Below are 26,238 nucleotides of genomic sequence, written 5' to 3'. Positions count from 1 at the left end.
AACAGTCTGCTAATGCTCACTGGTTTCGCCAGTGAAGAACGGCCATTGGGTGAGGTTTGGGGAGGTGGGGAGGCCGCTGATCCCTGTGGAACCTGTACCCCAGTTTGAGTCGCCACCTTCAGGAGTTTGATTCTTAAAAAATCGCAGCAGGAGAATCAAGGCTGGGAAGTAGAGGTTTGATCTGCCTGTTGGATTCAGGGCCCTGTGATCCCCACTGCACCGACTGAGTCTTCAGGTGTGAAACCAGACCGTCGTCGGAATATTCCTGTCACCGGGGCAAAGGGGGTTCACGAACCGGTCCCCTCTACATGTCCACGCACTCGCTTTCCAGCAAAAATTATTGGCTTGCTGTCGGAAGCTGGAAACGAGGCTCTATCTTCCCCCTTAACCCCGCGGCTACTGAGGCCTGTTGTGCAGTCGTCCGCGCTGAGATCAGCTGATGCGCCACGGACTGGGGGTAGGGGCAAAGTTGTGGGTTTGAGCCCATTCCAGGGACTCGAGCCCATAGTCCAGGCAGATACTCCCAGTGCTGAGGGAGCGCCGCGCTGTCGGAGGGTCGGTGCTGAGGGAGCGCCGCGCTGTCGGAGGGTCGGTGCTGAGGGAGCGCCGCGCTGTCGGAGGGTCGGTGCTGAGGGAGCGCCGCGCTGTCGGAGGGTCGGTGCTGAGGGAGCGCCGCGCTGTCGGAGGGTCGGTGCTGAGGGAGCGCCGCGCTGTCGGAGGGTCGGTGCTGAGGGAGCGCCGCGCTGTCGGAGGTGCCGTCTTTCGGATGAGACGTTAAACCGAGGCCCCGTCTGCCCCTCTCGGGTGGATGTAAAAATCCCACGGCCACTATTGGAAGAAGAGCTGGGGGAGTTCTCTTTGGGGTCCTGGGGCCAATATTTATCCCTCAACCATCATCACTTTTTTTAAAAAAAACCCAAATCATCTGGTGATTTATCACATTGCTGTTTGTGGGATCTTGCTGTGCGTCAATTGGCTGCTGCGTTTCCCACATTACAACAGTGACCACACTTCAAAAAGTACTTAATTGGCTGTGAAGCACTTTGTCCGGAGGTCGTGACTGTAGAAATGCAGGTTTTTTTTTCTACCTGCCCCGTGAACCCCCAGCCTTTGGTCTAATTGGGTGTTTGTTGGGCCCACCTTTACTTAACGTGCCTCACAATGTGGAGCACGGGGTCCAGCACAGACCAGTTGGGCCTCCCGCCCTCCGTGAACTTCAGCTCATCCAAAACTCTGCTGCCCCCGTATCCTAACTCGCACTGAGTCCCGTTCACCTGTCACCCCTGCGCTCGCTGACCTACACTGGCTCCCGGTCCGGGAACCCCTCGCTTTTTAAAATTCTCATCCTCGTGTTCAAATCCCCCCCCTCTCCCTATCTCTGTAACCTCCTACGACCCTCCCAGATCTCTGCGCTCCTCCAATTCCGGCCTCTTGTCCATCCCCCGATTCCCATCGCTCCGCCATTGGCGGCCGTGCCTTCAGCCGCCTCGGCCCTAAGCTCTGGAATTCCCTCCCTAAACCTCTCCGCCTCTCTCTCTCTCTCTCTCTCTCTCCTCTCTTTAAAACCTGCCTCTTTTGACCAAGCTTTCGGTCACCTTTCCTAATATCTCCGTCTGTGACTCGGTGTCTGATTTTGATTGATTTACGCTCCTGGTGAAGCGCCTCGGGGGGGACGGACGTCTTTATTACATTAAAGGCGCTGGGTAAATGGGAGTTACTGTAGCCCAGGACGTTCACGTGCCTCTTTCTTTTCCCCCCCCGCACCCCTTGCAGAATGACTGAGATAGTCACCAAAGTTTCCAAGAAGAAAATCGGCAAGCACGTGAAGGCGCTGGTCTTCGAGCTGTGCTGCAACGACGAGAACGATGAGGACGTGGAGGTGCCCTACGTTCGATACACAATCCGTTGAGCGAGGATTTTGAGGGGGGGGTGGGGGTCGGGGAGCAGTGTGGTGCACATGGGCGTCGGGCCAACGGCAAGCATGACAGTTGTAGTGCAGCTGGACTCTTTGACACCCACCTTTAACTGGGAACGAGCTCCAAAAAAACATGACCTGACTTTAAAAAAAAAAAAAAAAAATTCCTGCCTTTTTACTGTTAAACGGGGAGGGGTGTTTAATAAATCCCCCCCCCCATTCCCCCTCCCCTTTCAGCTGTGAGCATGCTCGGTCACTTTGGTCTTCAGATGCAGATCAGTGAGAACCCCTTACTCTGCTCCACAAGTTTCCACTGCTTTTTTTTTGTTAATTTAACTGTTACAGGTCCTGTGCCGGGAGTAACCATTTGTACGTTTACCGTAAGTCGCTGGGCGTGTACATCCTGTGGGCATTGTGTTTCGAACCGGCCTGGGCCGCGCCCTCTCCACTTAGTTTTCCCCGATCTAATAAGTAGATGCGTGACAAAACCAGAGAGCCTCGAATGGGTCCATTTTAAAGTTCCATTGTGCGCACAAGAGTCTGCTTTTATTTAACTCGCCCTTAGTAAGCACTGACTGCATACAAAACCAAGGACCCCCCTTGCTGTATTGTTACCATAGCGATGTAGTAGTGTATTGGCTGTACTTTTCCACGTGAGGTTTGCTGGTGCGGAGAAAGGGGGAGGGAAAAGGGGGGAAGGACTGTCCTGTGTATCGGAAAGGATCAGTTAATCGTGTGCATATTTTTTGTTTAGTGTATGACTGTATAGGCCCCCTGCTCCCTTTTTTTTCTCCTTGGCTCACACTGGTGTGTGTGTGTGAGTGTGTGTGCACACCCCAGACGGACCCAGTGTTTAGAGGGAATATGTGTGAACAAGACTTCAGTGGGATGTTATAAAGGCCAAGGGAAAAATCTTTATATTCTTTGAGGCTGGTTTAAAAAAAAGTTTTAAAAAAAATACACAAATTCTTGAGGACGCACTTAGTCTGTGGCTGGTATAAAATAAAATGGAGTTTAGCTGACTTGTCTTGTTGTTACTGTAACACTCAATCCCTCTCTGTGTGCTTTTGAGGTCAGTCTCACTGATCTCCACTGTGTGACGTTATTCAGAATGAAGCCTAGGTGCTGCTCTCCTGTCCGCCTATTCACCAGTCCTCGACGGCCGTGCGCTTTCCGAAATAAGGTGTGAGTGGATTGCGATCAGGAGCAGGGACCCTGTCTCCAATTTCCCCCCCCCCCCCCCCCCTCCCTCGAGCACGGGCAACCGTCGTATCGCCTCGTCCGGGAGAGTGCTGCCTCAGTGCAGACTGGGGCGGGCGAGTGAGCCAGGACCATACTGGGGTGTGGTTCTATCGCGGTTTGTAATTGAGCTGGTACCTGATATTTTAAAATTCTGACCTTTTTTTCTTGGTGTTTGTAACATTGAGTGGATGTTAACTCCCCTCATTAAATAAAAAAAAGTGCTCTTTCATTTTTGCCTTTCTGTACTGGAAGGTGTTGGGTAGCTGGTACAAAAGCTCCAGCAGGTGTGTAATAGATCACACGAACGAACACGCACACACACACACACACACACACACACGTAAGTGTACAGGCGCCCACCCCTCCCACCATGATCGTCTTAATTCAGGTCAGTTCTCCAGCAGCTGACGTGGAGTTAAATGGAGTCTATTCTTGGCGCAATGGTGGGTTTCGGGTGGCACTTTGTCTAACTCCGACCTCTGCTGCAGGCCCTAATGGGTCTGCGACCACATTATTAGTGGACTGGGCAGAGACAGGTGACAGCTGGGGTAATGAGGCTGTCTCTCCAATCTTGGATTCTATTTATAAACACAACATTCCCGTGATAGATTTTTGTTTAAGCAAGGGTATTAAGGGTTAGGGAGCCAATCCAGATCAGCCGCGACCTGATTGAATGGCGGAACAGGTTTGCGGAAATGAATGACTTCCTCCTGTTGCTATGTTTCTTACTCCTCCTTCCTCCCCCACGCACTCCTCAGATTCTCTCTCTCTCCCTAGGGTGCAGTCCTGGAGGGCTGCGTGTGTCATGCATCATGGCCAAGTGGGCGTTTTGCCGTGACATACGGCAGTGCAGGTTGTTCAGCTGGTGTGGGCAGGATTCTCAGCTGAATCCTGGCTTCTCGCAGCCTGTAACCGCAGATTGCTGTTCCTTTTTTTGCTCGGTCTTTCCCCAGCACGAGCCCGTTGTAGTGGCCCCTTGTACAGTTATATTGCTTGGCAGCTGGCAATGGGACAGGAAATGCAAGGTGGTTTATTATTAAGGAATAGTAACAGTGAGGACTCATGGCCTATAATTGTTACAGTTGGTAATAACGCTGCCTGCTATGAGAATGAGCTGGATCGACCAGCAGACTCCTAGGGACCATCCCCATTAGGTGGCCTTTGCTCAGTTGCTACCACCCCCGTTTCTTAGGCAGAAGGTTGTGGGTTCAGGTCCCACTCCAGAGCCTTGAGCGTGTAATCTCGGTTGACGCTCCAGTGCAGAGGGAGCCTCCGCTGCACCGTGCAAGGTGCTGTCTTTCGTCCTTCGCTTTCAGGTTGGACGTGGAAGATCCCACGGCGCTACTTGAAGAGCAGGGAAGTCTGCTGCGCCGTCCCTGGCCAACATTTATCAACCAACGTCGTTTAAAATACGTTTCTGGTCGTTCTCATTGCTGCCTGTGGGATCTTGCTTTGTCCAAATAAGCCGCCACATTGTAACTGCTTATGGGCACTTCATGGCTGTGCAGTGCTTTAGGACATCTGGAGGTCAGGAAAGGGGCTATATAAATGCAATTCTTCTGAATTTATCTTCATTTATTATGTACCTGAGGTTACCTTTGGGGTGTAGGTAGGTATGTATGTACACGATAAGGATCGTATCCAGCTCGATGGTGATCCACACGGTTAAACACTGGCTACACATGAAGAAATGCTGCTTGAGTGACACACTGGCTCCCTGTGGGACCCTCTGCTGGGGTCAGCCGGCACTAGTTCAGGCAATGCACGATTCTATGCCGGGGAGGAATGAGCAGAAGAATCACTGATGTTCCTTTTCCACCGGGGTGCGTTTTTATTTTTTTAAAAAAAGAAATGACCGATAAACCAAAAGTGGAAAAGAAACAAAGCGAAAGAGGGCGGATGCTGAAAGGTGGGAGGGAGGCCGGCCGGCCAGGAGAGCATTGGGCGACATAAGAAATAGGAGCAGGAGTAGGCCAATCGGCCCCTCGAGCCTGCTCCGCCATTCAATAAGATCGGGGCTAGTCTGGTCTGGAGGGGACGAAGGGTAAGATTGTTCCAGGAACTGTGGAAAGATAAAATCCCACATCAGTCCAGAGTTTGGCAGCTTGCTGCACCTCCTTTAAACTTCCATTGAGAGCTTTGGACCATCGGATCTAGCCCGAGGGCTGCAGCTCGCTGAAGATTTGCAGACACTTGCTGTGTTGCAAAGTCCATTTCTCTTTTAAGATCTGTTCCGCCGAATAACACGGGACTTTCTCCCCGCCTATGTGTCTTACCCAAACCCGCAACCCTTTCCACAAATCAATTTTCTGCCGGCGCGCCCCCTTTAAGAGGCCAATTCCTGTCGGCGAACCTTCCCCTTTAAGGGAAGGAGCCGGGGGGGTGGCGGGGCCGGCCTCTCCCCCCTCCCCTTTAAGAGGCCATTTCCTGTCGGCGAACCTTCCCCTTTAAGGGAAGGAGCCGGGGGGGGGGGGGTGGCGGGGCCGGCCTCTCCCCCCCTCCCCTTTAAGAGGCCATTTCCCGTCGGCATACCTTCCCCTTTAAGGCGCGCCCGCCGCTCCCCCGGAAGCGCCGCTGCTTCCGCGTTGGGTGTTTGAGCTCGGCGAGAAACATGTCGCATCAGACGGGCATCGCAGGTAAGGGCGGCCGGGGCCCCTAAAGCACCCTCTCCCCCCCCCCCCCCCCCACCCTCACCTTAACCCCCCCCCTCCCTCCTTGTGCTGTAATCGCTGGGGACGAAGCTCCCCCCACCCCCGAAGGCGACGTGTGGGCACCGCACTCCCTTTCCGGCAGGGAGCCGGAGCCCTGGCTCATCCTCACCCCCCCCCCCCCCCACCCTCTCCCCTCCCTCCAGTACCAGCCCTTGGCTCAGTGGGTGGCTCTCTCCTCCTTTAAGACGCTCCTTAAAAACCCACCTGTCCTAATACCTCCTTCTCAGAATGATACAGCACAGAAGGAGGCCATTCGGCCCATCCTGCCTGTGCTAGCTCTTTGAAAGAAAGCTATCCCAATTAGTCTCACTCCCATTCCCCCTTTCCCCGCCCCCCCCCCCCCCAACCTTTCCTTGCTCTTTCCCCACAGCCCTGCAGATTTCCCTTTCCCCCCCCCACCCCCCCCCTTTTTCAAATATTTATCCAGTTCCCCCTTTTGGAAGTTATTAATTGAATTTGCTTCTCCCGCCCTGTCGGGCAGTGCATTCCAGATCCCAACGCTCGAGAGGCTCGGTGTCTGATTACACTCCCGTGAAGCAAGTTGGGATGGTTTTTTTTTCCCTATGCTGAAGGCGCTGTCTGAATGCAAGCTGTTGAGCGTGGGTCTGGCCAGTGTTTGTTCCATTGCACAGGAATGAGCGCGAGGGTAGCTGGCAGGCAGCGGTGTGTCCTTCTGTTCAGGATTTATATTTTACTGCAGCAGGACAGAAGAAGAGGAGGGGAAATGGAGAAGCAGCGTTTAGGTGACACGGGCTTGGATTTGGACAGTTTGTAGATTGACGGAGGATTCGAGCAGACTGAGGGTGCGGAGAGGAGGGAGAGCGTGGCGGGGGGGGGTTGTTCTGTGGGATTGTCTGTTCCTATCGTTTTTGCGAGGTTACTCCAGGATTTCTGTAGAACTGCCTGACCTTACGACAGTGATGTAAGTTGGGCCCCTGGGAGACTTGGCTAAAACAATATTCCTAACAAGTCGTGTTGTGGCACTAAATTTTAATAATAGGGAGATGAGGCTGATTGAAGGCCTTGGGATTCAAATTACAGCCTGCTGACCTTATCCACTGCTGCAGAACCACTGCATGATACGTTGGCTCGTTTACTGCTGTTTGGGTTGGGAGGGTGAGATAGTAGATAATGTAATGAAAGAGCTATCACCGGGGCGCAGTGTGTGAATCCCTGGTACGGTGCTGAGGTTCCGTACCCGGTATATGCTGAGTTAGCTGATCTCAGTTAGGCTGGGTGGGGGTGGGAATGCTACGAATGGCCTCGGTGTCCCTGGGTCAGAGGGGAGAGATGGGCCCGGGTTCCTGCTGCAGGTCTGCGTGCCCCTGTGACCCCTTGCTGGAAAGCTGCGAATGGTTAGCGAGGGTAGGATCAGGCTCGGAGCAGCCTCAGTGTTGCCTGCTGAGGCTGACCCACTTGAGAATTTGCTGCTTGCATGAGGTAGTGGGAGGATGGGCAGTGCCCACGGAACCCGTTACCACCCTTCCCCCGGGTGAGAGTCAGCGCCCTTAGCAGAGGGAGGGGAGCAAGTGCCGTTACACGGCTGTCTGTTTAATGGGTGTAAATATTTCTCTCCGCTCATTTAGTGAGCGGCTGGTGAAGTTTGTGCTGGAAAGGAGCGTCAGTAATTGGCCAAATTGGGTAGTTAACGTTGCGTGATCTTTGCTTCCTTATAAAGTGAAGTTTTCCAGGACAGCCTCAGACCGGCATCACGGTTGATGGGCAATGCGTTGAGGGGCCAGCTGTCTCACACCAGGAGAGGAAGCCTTGTTTAATGCAGAATTTTTAACTGATTGTGTGCTGGAGAGCTTCAATCTCAAATTTTATTTTCAAAAAAACGTTTCTCCTGTCTTGCTGGGTACAGTTCCCTGCCCAAATAGCCAGTCACCATCTCTGGGCCTTGATGGTGAGTGCAGGCAGGCCTGATCCTGCCCTTTTCCAGTGGGGCCCACTGGATACCAACCAGGGACAGGGACCAATCCTGGGCGATTTGCTCACTCCCACGCAGGTCCGATTGTACCTTGCTGAACTTGGCTAATTCAGCATAGACTGAGGATCGCAGGAGGCCTTCAGAAGAGAGGCGAGCCAGCCCGTGTCCGCACTATACAGTGTGCTGCGTAGAATCCATGCGTGGTGTGTCCTGTATGTGGGGTGAGGGGGGGAACAGGTCCATTTCGGGGAAGTGAATGGTTCCCATTTGGGTGAGTTCCTGATCTCGGCTGTGCTGTGATGATGCGCTGAGTGAAGGCACTAAACCTCCCACCACCGGAGGAAAGACAGAGTGTCCAAACTGCAGTAACGGCAGAGCGTTCCAGCCTGTCCCTCCCAGCTGTGGGGTGCAGCACAGTGGGAATAAAAATACTATTTAGAAAGGAACAGTAAACCAAAGTAGGGACAGAAGTCACTTTGCAAAGTTTCCATTGGAAAATGTGGTTTAATTTGGCCTTTACATTTCATTTGATTGAGAGTGATGTCCTCGAGCACTGGTATTTCCTGTGGGATCCCTATTGCTTGCTTGGTTGTGCAGTTCTTGTTTTCTAATCGCTCCATGGCATCCCCTCCCCCCCCCCCCTCCCTATCTCTGTAACCTCCTCCAGCCCTTGAACCCTCCCAGATCTCTGCGCTCCTCCAATTCTGGCCTCTTGCGCGTCCCCCGATTTCCATCGCTCCACCATTGGCGGCCGTGCCTTCAGCTGCCTCGGCCCTAAGCTCTGGAATTCCCTCCCTAAACCTCTCCGCCTCTCTCTCTCCTTCTTTCAGACGCTCCTTAAAACCTCCCTCTTTGACCAAGCTTTTGGTCACCTGTCCTAATATCTCCTTATGTGGCTCGGGACGTTTCACTCCATTAAAGGCACTGTATAAATGCAGGTGGTTGTTATGTATCTGTTCCCGGATGGTTACATTTATCTTTGTTTGAGGTTCCCTCCTTGCGTGGTCCGTCAAATCCAAAGTATGAAAGAATACACAGTTGAGTAAGATTACTGTGTTTTAACTAAATTCTTTATTAAAAGCAAAATAGAAACAAGTCATAAAAACTAGTTGAAGGCAGAAATTAAGATTTGTTCTGGCTTAAACTGGAGAACGCAGAGCTAGATCAAAACTAGCAGTAAATTTCTTCCAAAAGCAATTCATCAATTGAGACTAAGATTTGAGGTCCCTGGAATGAGAGTCAAATGAAAACTATTTTACGATTAAAACAACACTTGAGTGAGTGGACGATCTGTATCGCAGAGAGTGTTGGTGCTTGAACAGTCAGGAGACTTGTTTAAAATAGTTTTATGTTCAAGGTAGAGGGGTGTGGTATGAACTTTCAGGTCAGTATTGTGTGTAAACCAGACTTTCTGGAAAATGGTTCCCCTTTTCTCCTGAATGGGTTCTTGAGTTATTGCAGAGCAATGGAGTGATACTGAAACTGTTACTTCCCTCTGACCAGGGTCTGGGTTGGGGAATGTGTCTGTGGGTCACCCGCTCTCCTACTGAAGGTCCTTGGTGAGCTTCCCCCAAATGGCACCCCCTTCACTGGCCAGGAAATGGCGACTGCAGCATTTCAGTGCAGTGCATGGGTCTCACTGCACCGGTGGCTACTTAATGGTGGGGAGCACGGTCCGAATGGAACCGTTTTCAGCGACAGGAAGAAGACCCAGACAGACACAGACACAGACGTCAGATAGTCGTGGGTTCAAGTCTCCACTCCAGAGACGTCAGCCCATAATTCAGGTCAACGTTCCCAGTGCAGTGCTGAGGGAGCGCCGCGCTGTCGGAGGGCCAGTGCTGAGGGAGCGCCGCACTGTCGGAGGGCCAGTACTGAGGGAGCGCCGCACTGTCGGAGGGTCGGTACTGAGGGAGCGCCGCGCTGTCGGAGGGCCGGTGCTGAGGGTGCGCCGCACTGTCGGAGGGCCGGTGCTGAGGGAGCGCCGCACTGTCGGAGGGCCGGTGCTGAGGGTGCGCCGCACTGTCGGAGGGCCAGTGCTGAGGGTGCGCCGCACTGTCGGAGGGCCGGTGCTGAGGGTGCGCCGCACTGTCGGAGGGCCGGTACTGAGGGAGCGCCGCGCTGTCGGAGGGCCGGTGCTGAGGGTGCGCCGCACTGTCGGAGGGCCGGTGCTGAGGGAGCGCCGCACTGTCGGAGGGCCAGTACTGAGGGAGCGCCGCACTGTCGGAGGGCAGGTACTGAGGGAGCGCCGCACTGTCGGAGGGCCGGTGCTGAGGGAGCGCCGCACTGTCGGAGGGCCGGTGCTGAGGGTGCGCCGCACTGTCGGAGGGCCAGTGCTGAGGGTGCGCCGCACTGTCGGAGGGCCGGTACTGAGGGTGCGCCGCACTGTCGGAGGGCCGGTACTGAGGGAGCGCCGCACTGTCGGAGGGCCAGTACTGAGGGTGTGCCGCACTGTCGGAGGGGCCGTCTTTCGGATGAGGCGCTAAATCGCATCAAAGATCCTACGGCATTATTTCGAGGAAGAGCAGGGGGAGTTCTCCCCGGTGTCCTGGGGCCAACATTTATCCCTCAACCATCATCATTAAAAGCAGATGATCTGGTCATTATCACATTGCTGTTTGTGGGATCTTGCTGAGCGCAAATTGGCTGCTGCATTTCCTACATTACAACAGTGACCACACGTCAAAAAGTACTTTGTTGTCTGTAAAGCACTTTGGGACGTGAGGTCCCAAAGGTGCTGGAGAAATACAAGCCCTTCCTTTCAACCCTTTCTCTCACCATAGACACATCACATTTTCTCTCGATACCATTTATATCGCTCACTTCCCTGCTAACTAATGCCACAACTTGATTACCTTTTTGATCAAAGAGTTCTGCCTGACTCCTTGCTAATTTGTAACTCGTGTTACTGGTATTTGAACATTCACCAGAGAGACCAATTTGCCAGGATCGTTTTTTTTGTCCATTTTCCCTCATAATCTTGAGCTGCAGTTAGGTCACCCTGAAGGCATCACTTCTCTATCTTCCTTAACTCTCCCTTGTAACGTGATACCTGGGATCATTATTAAGCACAACAGAGAACCTCTCTGAGCTGACGTGTGATTTTCCTCCCCCCTCCCCGAGCTGGCGTGTAATTCTCCCCCCCTCTCTGATGTCATGTATCTTTTCAACTTTTGCAGCATCACAAGAATTGCAGCAGTTCTTCTCCAGAGCGAAGGACGGTTCGGTCCGACTGATCCAGGTTATCATCGACAATGGTACTGGTGCCCCCTACGTGCTCCCTCTGTCTGTTGGATCCGTTCCCACCTATTTAAATATTCATTTGTTTTATCCCCTGGTGCCTCAGTGGGTGAGTGCCCTGCCTGGTGTCATACTGAGCCACACAGACCAGGAAGGGCTCGGGTCCCCACCCCGAGTCTGAGCTGAAGTTAGCTGATCCCAGCCTGAGTGGGGTCAGGGCTACAATTAGGTTAGTTAGGGAGGGAATTCAGCCAGGGCCGGGCCCCGCCCCCGCCCGATTACTATCCAGTAGCTGGTGTGTTTGCGAGAGAGACCAGTCTGGGCTGTGATGCCCCTGTTATCGAATAGCCTGCCAACGCTCACATGGGAAGAATAGCAAGATACCGGACGGAGGGCTGCTGCTATTTCTGGACTGCGATGGCTCTCTTCCCCTAGCTATCAGAATAAACCCACACACTCCGTCCAGAGTGAGCTGGAGTGAATCAGCTGCTACCAGGAGTCTTGTGTAGTTGTGACTGTGGGATGAAGTTGGCAGAGGCTCACATTGCATGTAAGAGAGGAGAGGTGCAGGCGAGGGAGGCGGGTGGAGCTGCAGGTACTGGAGGATGCTTGTCTCTGTTATAGAAGATTATTCCAATGAAATATTCATTCATACACATTTTAGGTTACTGGGTCATTAAGATAAGATAGTAATAAATCCACGAGGGAATTCAGGAGAAACCTCTTTACCCAGAGAGTGGTGAGAATGTGGATCTCGCTCCCACAGGTTGAGGGGAATATCGTAGATCAACACATGAGGGAGAGAGGAATAGAAGGATATGCTGATGGGGTGAGATGAAGTAGGGAGGGAGGAGGCTCGAGTGGAGCATAAACACCAGCATGGACCAGTTGGGCCGAATGGCCTGTTCCTGTGCTGTACATTCCATGCTTTAAAGCAGATCCTTTTATACCGGAGATGTGATTCCAGTTTAGCCCAGACACGGAGCAGGACAAGAGCTCCTTTGCCACTTGGCCTGTATCTGAGGGAGGTAGAAAGCCGTGGGCTTGTGTCGGTGAGGTGCAGGGGCAGGGCGTGTTTGTGTGACAGTCTGATGGTGGCTTTTCTCCTCTTGTTTCCAGAGCACCTTGCCCTGGGCGAGCACCGGGAGCCAGGGAAGACGTGGGACAAAGATTACGACGAGCTGGTCCTTCCACTGCTCCAGGAGGTGCAGCCCTGCTACATCCTGTACTGCCTCGATAGCCAGAATGCACAGGGATACGAGTGGATCTTCATCTCCTGGTCACCTGAATGCTCGCTTGTAAGATCTGATCCTGCGGGGAGGGAGAGATGAAACTATCTTCACAGCAATATCCTGCGGGGCTGTGGAGTGGGGGTGGGGGGGGGAAGGATAAGGGTTGGAGATATAATTTTGAAAGAGCTATCTATCCAATTAGACCCATCCCCCCCTGCTTTTTCCCCTTAGCCCTGCAAATTTTTCCCCTTCCAGTATTTATCCAATTCCCTTTTGAAAGTTATTATTGAATCTGCTTCCACCGCCCTTTCAGGCAGTGAATTCCAGGTCATAACGGGAAAAAAAAAATTCTCCTCCTCCTCTCCCCTCCGGTTCTTTTTCCGATTATCTGAAATTTGTGTTCTCTGGTTTCGGACCCTCCTGCCAGTGAAAACTCAGTCTTGCTGCGCCATTGCGACAAATTCTGGTTAGATACACAACCACGGAGTGTGAGGGAGAATGGGAAGGTGACTCGGTCCCTTGCCTGAACCGATGCAGCACCTGGTGACGTCTGGCAGAGGCATGGTTGTGTGGCCAGACACTGGATTGGTGGGGAGGGAGGGGAGGGGAGCAGGACAAGATAGAGAATGGGGGAAGTAAATTATAAACGGTACTGTCATGCCTGAGCTTGAGGCACTGTGGAGTGAGCAGATGATGGGTCAGGCCAATAATCCAGGTGCTGCTCAGAGACACTGAGCGGAGATCTGCTGTTTCCTTGCAAGGGGAGAGAGAGGGATATATTGTATATTGGGCTGTGTTACAGCGACAGTGCTGGAAGCTGGTTGGCTTTTAACTGTGGATGCTGTCCGAAGAGAGGAAGAAGTACCTTTTTAAAAGAGAGTCGAGCTTCCTGGGTGGATCCACTGCCCTGTGTGGTGCTGTGCCAGACAGATCAGGCGGGTCCCAGGTCTGTGCTGAGTTAGCTGGTTTGGAGCAATTGGATTCAGCGCCCCTGGGTTAGAGCCAGGGTTCCTGCTCGTGACCACTGCCCAGTGAACTCCTGCAGCATGGTGTGTTGTGCGTGTGCACCAGGTGAGGACAGGGTTACACCCAGATTCGATGCCCCCTGCCCATTGTAGAGTAGACCGCTGCTCGTACGTGAATCATAGCCACCTGGGTGTTCAGCATGAGTCGAATTGTAATGCTCTGGTCAGACCCCATCTGGAGATACTGGGTTCAGTTCTGGGCACCGCACCTCAGGAAGGATCGATTGGCCTTGGAGGGGGTGCAGCGCAGATTCACCAGAATGATACCGGGGCTAAAGGGGTTAAATTCCGAGGACAGGTTGCACAGACCAGGCTTGTATTCCCTCAAGTGTGGAAGATTAAGGGGTGATCTAATCGAGGGGTTTAAGATGATTAAAGGATTTGATAGGGTCGATAGAGAGAAACTATTTCCTCTGGTGGGGGGAGTCCAGAACAAGGGGGCAGAACCTTAAAATTAGAGCCAGGCCGTTCAGGGGTGATGTCGGGAAGCATTTCTTCACACAAAGGGGAGTGGGAATATGGAACTCTCTTTTCCCCCCTCCCCTCAAAAAGCTGTTGGTGCTGGGGGTCAATTGGAGCTGAAAAGACGGAGATTGATTGATTTTTGCTAGATCTATCTGATCTGATCGATTTTTGTTGGGCAAGTGTATTAAGGGTTACGGGACCAATGCGGGTAGATGGAGTTAAGATACGGATCAGCCGTAATCTAATTGAATGGCAGAACAGGCTCGAGGGGCTGAATGGCCTCCCCCTGTTCCTACCAGCAGGAGTTGGCAGCTTGAGGAGAGGAGCAGGGAGGTCATTGCTGTGTGCTTTTGGAGTATGAGGTGGTTTCTCTAGCTGTGCATTTTGTGATGCTGGTTGAATTCTGTCCCTGCTGTTGTTTTTAGATTCGACAGAAGATGCTCTATGCAGCGACCAGGGCCACGCTGAAGAAGGAGTTTGGCGGCGGACACATCAAGGATGAGATATTTGCCACTCAGCTGGTACGGTGCGGTTTTTTTGAGGTTCCGTTTCCTCTGATCTGTTGGGCGCGGATACGCGCACGAGTCGATCCGTCCCACCGGGTCAGAGAGGTGACTGTTTCCTGTGAACTGCCCTCCCTGGCAATGGAGCAAGGTTTCTCATCCTTCTCTGAAACTCTCTGTTGCAGGAAGATATCACTCTGAGCGGCTACCGAAAGTATCTCGCCTCACACGCAGCACCTGCCCCCCTGACTGCTGCCGAACAGGAGCTGCATCAGCTGAAGATCAGCGAGGTAAAGAGTGGCTCTCGCTGCGCTCTGGTCAGCGGGTCCTGATGGCACTCGTGGTTGGCCGTACCGCATACAGACTGTAGGGGGATTGCGTAGAATTTACAGCACAGAAACAGGCCATTCGGCCCAACTGGTCTGTGCCGGTGTTTATGCTCCACACGAGCCTCCTCCCTCCCTACTCCATCTCACTCTATCACCAAATCCTTCTATTCCTTTCTCCCTCATGTGTTTATCCAGCTTCCCCTTAAATCCATCTGTTATTCCCCTCAACCACTCCCTGTGGGAGTGAGTTCCACATTCTCACCACTCTCTGGGTAAAGAAGTTTCTCCTGAATTCCCTATTGGATTTATTACTGACTGTCTTATATTTATAGCCCCTAGTTTTGGTCTCCCCCACAAGTCACCGATGGGCACCAAAGTGTTAAGTCATTTTTCCGTTTAAGAATACGAGGATCCCCCCCATAACACTCAGTTGTGAAATACACCATCTGTGGCTGCACTGAGCCACACAGACCAAGAAGGTCCCATTCCTGGTCAGTGTTGAGTTAGCTGCCCTCAGCCAGGGTGGGCAATTGAGGGTGCTACAGTAGGGAGGGGGCCGGGGTTCCCACACCTGATCGATGCTGGAAGATGGATGTTGGGTTTGGATAGGGTTGGGCTCGGTGATGCCCTCTTCAGTCGAACAGTCACTATCTAGGCCCATACGGGGAGAGCTGAGCGAGGTACCGCAGTGTGTGTGTCTGGCACTTTCAGGAGAGATGGGGAGGAGACAGGCACCGCAAATCTCTGCGTGTCACCAGTACTAATTGAATAGCAAGTGAACGTCAGGTGCTGTCTGACTTCTAAGGCTGTCGGTGACTCTTGCTGTATCTCTGAAGCCTCTCTCCTCATGAGTTACAACCACATTGCTCCTGAACGGAGAGTCTGTGTTCCGCTCTCCATCCCTGGACCTTTTTTCACTGCTTTGTGTGCTGTTTTTCTTTCCCCCCTTTCTGATGTAGTTTCAGTGCATTGTGGAGTTTTACTTGGAGCTGGTGTACTTGGTCACGGCCTTGGCCAGCTCCCGTGGGCGGCAGCAGGCGCACCGCGCTCTGGATCTCCCGGGACCTGATGGTGCGGTGCTTGTTGTAATGGGCCAGGTGGGAAGCCTCACCCACCCTGCGCTCGAAAATATTGTTCACAAAGGAGCTTATGACGCTTATGGCCTTGGAGGAGATGCTGGTGTCCAGGGTGAACCTGCTTCATCACTTTGTAGATGGAGTAACTCTCCTCCTTCCACCATCTCCTCCTTTTACTGCCCTTTGGCGTTTTATTCACTGTTTTCTTGGCGCCCTTCTTGGGAGCTGTTTTCTTCTTTGGCGTTTTCAAACTCAACACTGTGAGTAGTAAACATTCCTTGTTGTTTTATAGTCTGACAGTGACAGCAGTGACGTGTGCTGTCTGTGCTGCTTCTATGGGTCACAGGAGGAGTCTCTGTGCAGCTCGGTAGGTTGTCCAGGCGAGGGACTGCAGAACCTCTCCTGTGCATGCCTGTGTGTTTGTGCTGTGAAACGATTGTATGCGTGTGTGAGTCACGAGTTTCTTATTTACTCCCTTCCTTTCCTGACTCTCGCTGGGGTACGTACGGGCACCAGGTACCCTCTGGTACCTCGCCCAAGGGGCTGTTCGTCATGTGAGGGCACAGACACTGAATATTCAACCATGGGAGCATCACAGCCGAGCCCAATCCTGACCCCTACCGACTCCCACACATACGCACTATCCGGCCGGAGGTGATCAGGAGCGGGAGCCCCCGGCTTTTCCCTCTCGTGACCCAGGGGCACTGAGGCCAATGGTAGCATCCCAGGGCTGAGATCAGCTAACGCGACACAGACTGGGAATGGGACCTGGGACACTCCTGGTCTGAATGTAGAAAACCGAGGTGGAAGGACAATAAGTCTAATTGGTATAGAACACTCAGATATACTGTCATTAGTGCCCTTGGGTGGATGATTTTGTAACAGGAATAAGGATGTTCTTTCAAAAGACTAAAAAATGCCCCTTTAAGGGGGTGGAGTGTGCTTCCTACGTGTCTAATTCTTGCTGCTCTTGTGTTTTATGCCCAGTTACAAAAAGGGATTCTCTTTATTCTCTTAGATAAATACAGAGGTTCACGTTGACACCAAGCAGCCGACTCTACAGGGCATTGCGTTCCCGGTCGAGGAGAATGCTCTGCAGGCTCTGCGCCAACTGCAACAGAAGAAAGTCAACTACGTTCAACTGGTATGTGACCCAACAGCGCTCGTCTCTGGCCCGCTAAAGGCCTGCTGCGGCAGTCCGCTCGCGAGTGGCAAAGGGGCGTTCCTATTTTTCCCCCACCCCCCAATTCCCATGCCTGACGGGTGTTTCTCTCCCTTGGGTTCTTTCCAGCTCCTTCCCTCTCCACAGCCCTTGAGTGTACCGAGGACAGACACAGGTTGAGACCGTGTGTGGTGCCATGTCCAGCACCATCCTTTCCTCTCCTTCCTCCCCACCAAAACATTGCTTCAAAAACACTGGGTGATGCAGTTGTTTATTGACATTGGCCTTTCAGCTCTTGGACCTGGTTTGAATCAGGCCAGGGCGCATGAGATGGCAAGTCCACTCTTTTCGCTGGCTGCAAGGGGCCTATTGAAATTAGTTTCAAAGAGAGAGAGGTGGTACATACGACAGAGAGAAGGCAGAGGAAGCCGCGGAGATAAAGAGTGAGGAAAAGGAAGAGACCACAACGAGAGGAAAAAGAAAGAAAAAAACAAATTCTTGCATTCGTATAGCACCTTTCACGACCTCAGGACGTCCCAAAGTGCTTTAGAGCCAATGAAGTACTTTCGAAGTGTGGTCACTGTTGTAATGTAGGAAACGCGGCAGCCAATTTGCGCACAGCAAGATCCCACAAACAGTAATGTGATAATGACCAGATCATCTGTTTTAGTGATGCTGGTTGAGGGATAAATATTGCCCAGGAAGAATTTTCCACTCCCCCCCCCCCCCCCCCCCCCCCCCCCCCCCCCCACAAATTCCCCATCTTCAAATAGTGGCCCTTTTACGTCCACCCCAGAGGGCAGACGGGGCCTCAGTTTAACGTCTTATCCGAAAGACGGCACCTCCAACAGTGCAGCGCTGCACTGGGAGTGTCAGCCTGGATTTTGTGATTGAGTTCCTGGGGTGGGACGTGAAACCATGACCTTCTGACTCAGAGGTGAGATGCTACCACTGAGCCATAGTGAGAACCACACAGAGAAAGAGGCAAAACAGAAATCAGTCAGAGCAAGCCAGAAAGAACAAAAGGGCAACAAGCAAGGGGAGAGTGTCAGAAAGAGAGAAACCATTTCTTCCTCCGTGAGCAATGTAATTGGAGACCGACTAATTAAACATAACATTAATAAACAGTATTAATCTGATGCTCTGGAGCTTTATCATATTCATCACAGACGAGGTTCTGTGCTCTGCACTGGTTCTTTCAGCAAATGGCACCATAGTTCTTTTACACATGGAGAAAGGGAACTGAATCTCCCTATGAAAGGTCCTTCCTTTTCCCCTCCCTCATTGTAAATGATCCCCCATGTTCCTTAACTCTCCCTGGACTCGCTGCCTAGAACTGCTCCGGGAACGTGTCCTCTGCCTGCCAGGAGAGGTGGGTACAACCTAGGCAGGACATTTCCCGTTGGGTTTACCTCCCCTCTCCGCCCCTCCTCCTGAGTCGCTGTAGCTCCCCTTCCAGTGCATTCCCACCACCAGTAACTATTTTTCTTCACGATTATAGCTGTGAAAAGCTATCGGATCGTTGAGAACATCCTGGCTGAACTCCGTCCTCACCTGCCGCTCGTTTTCCCAGCAGGAGTTGCCGAAACGGTGATCAGGAGTGGGAACGCTGGCCGTTTCTTTTCCCCTCTCTGCCTGGAGCACTGAAAGTCTAGCTCCTCGCATGTCACCACGGCTTGAGATCAGCTAGCTTGCTGCCGATTGGGGACAGGGTCTGAGAGTTCCCTTCGCTACTTGGCTCGGTGCCACACTGGGCTGAGCCATCAGGGGACTTTGTGGTGTCTGTTTTAGTTGTCTGTCCCTTTTTTTTAATATTCTCTTCTCTCTTTCCATACGCAGAAATTGGATACAGAGGCTGAAGTGATTAGTCTCGTGCACACCCAGCCGACTGAGATTGCTGATCTTCCGAAGCGAGTGCCCTCTGATTTTCCGCGCTGGCACTTCTTCCTGTACAAGCATTCACATGAGGGGGAGCACCTGGAATCGTTAGGTGGGTGTATTAACGCAGTGTCACTAGTCTACATACAGCCGAACCTTCAAGGTGACTTGTTGGCAGTTTCAGGGAGTGGAAGCATCTGAAAGAGATGGCCATCCGTTTCATCATGGCATCCTGTACAAGCAAAGTGAATGATGTGTTTACAAATCGTGACTGGCAGGGAACCCATCATGCAGCTTTACATGGGATACAATGACCGTTTTAAAATCAATCTGTCTCCTGAAAAGGAGAAGGATAATGGGGAACCGGGTGGTGGTGTAAATTAGAGACCAGCCTTTCTGCTCTGGGACTTGGGTTGAATCCAGCCCAAACTGTTGGGATGAGGCTCTACTCTTGCTTTTTGATTCATTTTAATGTTGATTCACGGGGAGAGAATGCTTTCTACTACTGGATGGAGCTATGGAGCATCTAAACTGTGTGCTGTACCACACGTAGTGGGGACGTCTACAGCTCAATGGATCAATGTCGAGCCATGCTGACCAGGAGGGTCTCTGGGAGGCGGTGCTGAGCCTGCCCTCAGTTTAGGCTAGGGGAAATCAAGAGAAGGGGATTCAAAAACAATTAAATATTAAGTGTGCATCTATCTCCCTGAGGGAGAGGCAACAGGGTGCAGGAATCTTCCTGAAGGCGTCGACTCCTTGCAGGGGAGTAGTACCAGGGATGCTGACGCCATTTGTAGTTACCGTACTGCTGGCCACCGCACAACCAAGGATGGAACCTGGAACCTTTCTGTTCTGTGCACCCCAGTCCTACACCATGCAATTCATGGACTCCCTGCACCAGCAGGGAGGGGAGCTTGATTTGATTTTTGTGTAGATGCGTTCAATTATACTATGTGCTATGCTGTTCCTTAGCGTGCGCTGCGTTGGCTGGAACTGAATGCTGTTCTCTCTCTTGGCAGTCTTCATCTACTCCATGCCGGGGAATAACTGCACTATCAAGGAGCGTATGCTGTACTCCAGCTGCAAGGGGCCCTTTCTAAACTCTGTGGAGCAACAGCTGGGCTTGCAGATTGCGAGGAAGGTGAGCACATCATGTTGCACTGGTTTTAGAAATTGGGGATCTGTTAGCTCTGTGGTAAATTGCTGTCACCCCAAAGTAAATCTCTCCGATGTGGATAGATATACTTCTGATGACACCCTGGCCAGCAACCTTGGCCTTGCCGCCATTGGTGGGGTTGGGGAGCCAAGCTGAGCCTCTCCTTCCTGCATGTTCTGATCCAGCAAGGACACAAGTGGTGATTTGGTTCGGGGTGGGAAGGGGGTCGTAGGTCAGTGGAGCAAGACCACCAAATCTTCCTGAGACACTGTGCCTGCGGCCGACACAGATATAATGAGTGAAACTCTTCCCAATGTGCTTGCCCCCCAACCTCTCCAAACTCTGCTATCGTGAATAAGATCCAGAGGGTCACTAACAATGGAGACCTCGATCCCTGAAAATGTTCCATCTGCTGGGTTTAGCCATTTGGAAAATCCTCAGGAGGTTTTGAAAATTGGAAGTTCAGGGACTGAAAGTGCAGAGGCAGCTTCCTGCTTCTGTACGTTCCAGTTAAAGTCACTGGGTAGAGGTCAGAGGTGGGAACACCGGCTGAGTTTTCACTCCCTAACCTTGAAGCACTTATTGCCCAATTGTTTTCCCTCCTGCTGGCCCGGGTGAGATCACTCAACTCCGTGCAGACTGGCACTGAAGAATGAGGCCTTCCTTTTTGTCAGGGGTGTTTTCTTTGCTTTGCTCAGGTTGAGATTGACGATGGGGCGGAGCTGACTGCAGAGTTCTTGTACGATGAAGTCCACCCAAAACAACACACTTACCAGCCGGCCTTCAGTAAGCCGCCGGGGCCCACCAGGACACGCGGTGGCGCCAGACGCATGGTCAGGACGGCGGCAGATGGAAATGAAGGCGACAGCTAGGAGGCAGCACTCGAGTAAACCGGCGGGGGAAGGTGGAGGTACAGGACTCCAGAAATGTACCAGTGAGAAGGGAATGGACAATGACCCTTTTGGTTTCCTGCGTTACCGTACACCCTTTGTGCTGCGATTAATTATGTTACAGACTCGATCTGGAGTAATAGAAAAATAGGTTGGTGCGAACGTTTTTGTATCTAAAAGAGGGAAGTGCACCATCAGACCTTTCTTTAAATGAAAAATTAAAACAATCCAAATAAAATATAGAAATAGAACATCCATTCATATGTATGAAAGATCAAGCAAAGGACCTATCATAATGGTGACCCTGTGAATGGTGAATTTAGCTGGGATGGAAGTCACCTGCCACTTAGCCTGGGGTGGGGCAATTCTGATCAAGGAAGCTGATATGTTCAACAGCTCTGGATATCCTGGAAGAAGATCTAGAGCTAGAGCTAGAGCAGATCCCCTGGCGGGGAGAGAGGCAGAGCTGTCCTCCTCCTCTTCTTTCCCTTCCCCCCCCCCCCCCCCCCCAAAATTAAGGGGCCAACGTTCTGCACTATAGGAAAGAGATGGCTAGCCTGCTAGAGGGGAGAAGAAACTAAGGAGTTCCTTCCCAAAGGCTGGGATAGCGGGAAGGAGAAATATAGAATCCTTGTACCAGCCTCTGAAACCCTTATAAGCAATATGGGAAGAATGATGCCATCTTGCTGCTTATCAACATGCAAATGTTTTTTGTTTGAAGGACATCTGATTTGCTGGGGGTTGCGGAGGATGGTGCTACTAGTGTGCCGGAGTTACTGAGACTGACTGTATTAGATAGATGAGTCAGCAGTGATGCAGTCATTACCCTGGGAATATTTCTGTCTGAGCTGCGCACATTAATGCTGAGCTGCGCACATTAATGCTCTTGTGGCACATTTGTTGCTCTCTGATGTCATTGGTACTTGGTCCTTAAACACAAATATTCAACGAATTGAAGGGGGGAAATAAAGAGACAATAATGTTCATCCTAATTCATTCTGATTGGTTTTTAAACTGCCTCCCACGGGCACTGAGTGGTGCAGTGGGTTAGACACTGACGTTTGGGTTCAAATTCAGCTCCAATTGATGGGATGGAAGTGTCCCACATGAAATGTCAGTTTTTGGTGCAAAGCTGCCTCTGAAATAGAAATGTCCCACTAGTGCAATAGGGTGCAGCCTTCTTTCTGAGAGTGGAGCTGAGGTGTGTTGGTGGGACAACATGCTGAGAGATTTACTCTGCATTGGACCTGTGCTGTACCCGAGCACAAAACTCATCATATTTTTCTTTTGATAAACGGTTCTGATGGTGAGGTTCCCTCTTTACAAGCTGGTGGTGGGTTACTGTGTTGACCACTTAAACATTCAATTAAGAAAGTTTTAGCCACATTGAACAATGATTTTATACCTAGTAGTATTGCTAAATAAATCCTGCCTGTGTGTGCACGCCACTAACCCCACACATCACTATTGTGAAACAGCACAAGAATTCACGTGTCTCTTATTTCTTTTTTCCATTCAGTTGCTTTCTAGGTCTCCTTCTGATTCAGTGGGTAAATGCACCACCCACTGGTACTGACCCACACAGACCAGGAAGCCCTAGATTCCACCCCTGTCTTTTCTGAGCCAGAGAGTGGTAGGGGCACTATAATTGGCCTCAGTGCCGCTAGCTAATGGAGTAGCAAAGATTTCCACTCCTGGCCTCTAGCGGGTGACCCTTGCTGGAATTTGTATGTGTGACAATGTCAGGCTGCGATGCCCCAGACACTCGAATAGCCTATTGATGATGACGCAGTCACATAAGTGAAAATGAATCACGTTGGTCAGGTACTAGATGGCCAGCAACCATGGAACTATTCCCCAGTGGGAGTCCACACCTTCGGGAGAGGAGGAAAGCTTGCTGGACTAAATGTGTGCAGTTTACAACATCCATGAGTCACTGTTTATTTTTTATTCCATAACTGTGATTGTACTGTTGAACTATTGGTTTATGACAAGACTAACGTTCCATGCAGCTCCACTACAAACGACCTCCTCTCCCTTTCCTGCAACAGTCTTAAGTGATTATATTCTGCTTTGTGGGGCATGGGGAATTGTAGCCAGAGGGGACCACGGCTGATGAAAAGAGTGATTTACCATCTCTATCTCTCCTAAAAGGCAACTGGTCTGGATAGTCAGGTAAATTTTTTTGTGTCGGAATTCCAAGCCAGAGTTAAAATCACTACAGGTTTTGTTATTTTGTGGTTAGACTCTATATGAAAAACTTGTAATCCTTGTCCTCCCCTGAAGATGCTTGTTCTTGCTCAGGTACAGTTCCATTGGCAGGGGCCGCTCACTGGCACTTTGCCCGAGCGGCTGCTCCTCCATGTGAGGTTAGGCAGCAATTGTAGGCAGGCTATTCGACGGTGGAGGTGAGCCTGATAGTGTTCTTGTGTGATATCCACCAGTCGGTAGGCCAGAGGGAGGACTCCCCTTCTCTTGTGAAACCAACTAGGTGGTGTCTCCGCTGCCAATCTCACCCTGGTTAGGGCTGAAATCATGCAGCTGTCACTCCACCTTTCCTCCCCAATGACCCCTGGTGAGATTGAGAAGTCGCTGTGCATGAATCAGAAGTGTGAACCTGCATTCTTCCTGTGCTGTCTTGAGTTTTGCTTATGGCTTTACCATATGTCACTGCCATGTGATCAGAGAAGGGCTTTTAAATTTATTTTCTGTTCTTTTCCTCTCTCCTGAATGTGTTTATTCCTTTCCTGCACTTGAGGTATTGTTCCAAAGGTGCTTGATACATCGCCAAAGTGGCCATTGTTCTTGGGTGAGTCTAGACCTTGAGCGTTAGGCTCTTTAATCATTGCGTACACTACAGCTGAATGCAGCCCTGGCCACAGTTAACATCAACACTGTCCTTATCCGATGTCCAAACAACATGCATTTTTCAAGCAGGAGTCCCTCAAGAGTGATAATTCTTCCCTTCTCTAAGTCGGGGGGTGCTGAAGCCTGGGCTGGGATCAGCGAACTCCCCACTGACCAGTGATTAAACCTGGTACAGTTAAATTGTTGACTCTTCACATTTATAATGCTGGTGTTTGTGAATGTAAGATTTTCAAAAGAAGCATTACTCTTCACTTAATCTGATAAATATTTTACCTCAATCTGGCACAAAACCACATAGTCCAAGAAGACCCCACCTTCCAGCCCCAGTCTGGGCCAAGGAAGCTGAAGGCTGATCCGAGCCTGGGTGGTGGTGTGTCGTACAACTGACTTCAGTGCCTGTGGACTGGGTGGGGGGGTGCAGCGTACATCTATCTAGGCTCATACAGAAGGACTGGCCATGTGGGTGAGGGATTGGAGAGAGTGCAGTAAGGATCAGTAACTTCAGAAGAGGAGGGGAGAAAGTTTGATTTTTCCTCTGCATAGTTTGATGTGAACTCTCACCCAGTAACACGAGATGGTTTTCCTGGCGAGATTGTAGCCTGCATTCCTGGGATTCCAGCTTCCGACTCATGCTCTGTACCTGGCTCTCTCCTGTTCCAGGTTACATGAAGAGACTTGATGTGGCCATTTGTTGTTTTTATCCAGGCTCTGTCACTGCCTTCCTTCAACGCACTGCTTTTTTTGTGCTTGTCAAGGTGAGGGATGATAATACTGGGGAATGGAACACTTCCACTATCAGGCAATCCGCATCCCATCAAACACTCCCAGGGCAGGTACAGGGTTAGATACAGAGTAAAGCTCCCTCTACACTGTCCCATCAAACACTCCCAGGGCAGGTACAGGGTTAGATACAGAGTAAAGCTCCCTCTACACTGTCCCATCAAACACTCCCAGGGCAGGTACAGGGTTAGATACAGAGTAAAGCTCCCTCTGCACTGTCCCATCAAACACTCCCAGGGCAGGTACAGGGTTAGATACAGAGTAAAGCTCCCTCTACACTGTCCCATCAAACACTCCCAGGGTCAGGTACAGGGTTAGATACAGAGTAAAGCTCCCTCTACACTGTCCCATCAAACACTCCCAGGGCAGGTACAGGGTTAGATACAGAGTAAAGCTCCCTCTACACTGTCCCATCAAACACTCCCAGGGCAGGTACAGGGTTAGATACAGAGTAAAGCTCCCTCTACACTGTCCCATCAAACACTCCCAGGGCAGGTACAGGGTTAGATACAGAGTAAAGCTCCCTCTACACTGTCCCATCAAACACTCCCAGGGTCAGGTACAGGGTTAGATACAGAGTAAATCTCCCTCTACACTGTCCCATCAAACACCCCCAGGGCAGGTACAGGGTTAGATACAGAGTAAAGCTCCCTCTACACTGTCCCATCAAACACTCCCAGGGCAGGTACAGGGTTAGATACAGAGTAAAGCTCCCTCTACACTGTCCCGTCAAACACTCCCAGGGCAGGTACAGGGTTAGATACAGAGTAAAGCTCCCTCTACACTGTCCCATCAAACACTCCCAGGGCAGGTACAGGGTTAGATACAGAGTAAAGCTCCCTCTACACTGTCCCATCAAACACTCCCAGGGTCAGGTACAGGGTTAGATACAGAGTAAAGCTCCCTCTACACTGTCCCATCAAACACTCCCAGGGCAGGTACAGGGTTAGATACAGAGTAAAGCTCCCTCTACACTGTCCCATCAAACACTCCCAGGGCAGGTACAGGGTTAGATACAGAGTAAAGCTCCCTCTACACTGTCCCATCAAACACTCCCAGGGCAGGTACAGGGTTAGATACAGAGTAAAGCTCCCTCGACACTGTCCCGTCAAACACTCCCAGGGCAGGTACAGGGTTAGATACAGAGTAAAGCTCCCTCTACACTGTCCCATCAAACACTCCCAGGGCAGGTACAGGGTTAGATACAGAGTAAAGCTCCCTCTACACTGTCCCATCAAACACTCCCAGGGTCAGGTACAGGGTTAGATACAGAGTAAATCTCCCTCTACACTGTCCCATCAAACACCCCCAGGGCAGGTACAGGGTTAGATACAGAGTAAAGCTCCCTCTACACTGTCCCATCAAACACTCCCAGGGCAGGTACAGGGTTAGATACAGAGTAAAGCTCCCTCTACACTGTCCCGTCAAACACTCCCAGGGCAGGTACAGGGTTAGATACAGAGTAAAGCTCCCTCTACACTGTCCCGTCAAACACTCCCAGGGCAGGTACAGGGTTAGATACAGAGTAAAGCTCCCTCTACACTGTCCCGTCAAACACTCCCAGGGCAGGTACAGGGTTAGATACAGAGTAAAGCTCCCTCTACACTGTCCCATCAAACACTCCCAGGGCAGGTACAGGGTTAGATACAGAGTAAAGCTCCCTCTACACTGTCCCATCAAACACTCCCAGGGCAGGTACAGGGTTAGATACAGAGTAAAGCTCCCTCTACACTGTCCCATCAAACACTCCCAGGGCAGGTACAGGGTTAGATACAGAGTAAAGCTCCCTCTACACTGTCCCATCAAACACTCCCAGGGCAGGTACAGGGTTAGATA

The 26,238-nt window shown here is 51.4% G+C and overlaps 2 protein-coding genes across 4 annotated transcripts in view; both read left to right on the top strand.

Annotated features, from left to right (window-relative positions):
* The window catches only part of LOC137313777 (ubiquitin-like modifier-activating enzyme 1), a 41,086-nt gene extending 38,149 nt beyond the window's left edge, over positions 1–2,937 (top strand). For both annotated transcript variants that reach the window (XM_067979569.1, XM_067979570.1), the window contains exon 26: positions 1,774–2,937. In XM_067979569.1, coding sequence (XP_067835670.1) covers positions 1,774–1,909 — 136 coding nt within the window. In that variant the 3' untranslated portion in view covers positions 1,910–2,937. The remainder of the gene's footprint in view (positions 1–1,773) is intronic.
* A 2,751-nt stretch (positions 2,938–5,688) lies between these two features.
* On the top strand, positions 5,689–22,240 carry LOC137313782 (twinfilin-2-like). Of its 2 annotated transcripts, none has more exons than XM_067979576.1 (9): positions 5,689–5,793; positions 10,978–11,055; positions 12,158–12,336; positions 14,186–14,281; positions 14,449–14,553; positions 16,687–16,812; positions 18,670–18,820; positions 19,728–19,849; positions 20,563–22,240. In XM_067979576.1, the coding sequence occupies exons 1-9, from the start codon at positions 5,769–5,771 to the stop codon at positions 20,734–20,736; spliced, it is 1,056 nt and encodes a 351-aa protein (XP_067835677.1). In that variant the 5' UTR covers positions 5,689–5,768; the 3' UTR covers positions 20,737–22,240. The 2 variants fall into 2 exon arrangements, with proteins under 2 accessions (XP_067835677.1, XP_067835676.1); XM_067979575.1 differs by lacking the exon at positions 5,689–5,793 and adding an exon at positions 6,528–6,611.
* The last annotated feature ends 3,998 nt before the right edge of the window (positions 22,241–26,238 follow it).

This window comes from Heptranchias perlo, unplaced genomic scaffold (genome assembly GCF_035084215.1).
Source record: "Heptranchias perlo isolate sHepPer1 unplaced genomic scaffold, sHepPer1.hap1 HAP1_SCAFFOLD_482, whole genome shotgun sequence".
Classification (NCBI taxonomy): domain Eukaryota; kingdom Metazoa; phylum Chordata; class Chondrichthyes; order Hexanchiformes; family Hexanchidae; genus Heptranchias; species Heptranchias perlo.
The sequence above is the reverse complement of the archived record's forward strand: the minus strand, read 5'-3'. Positions and strand labels throughout refer to the sequence as shown.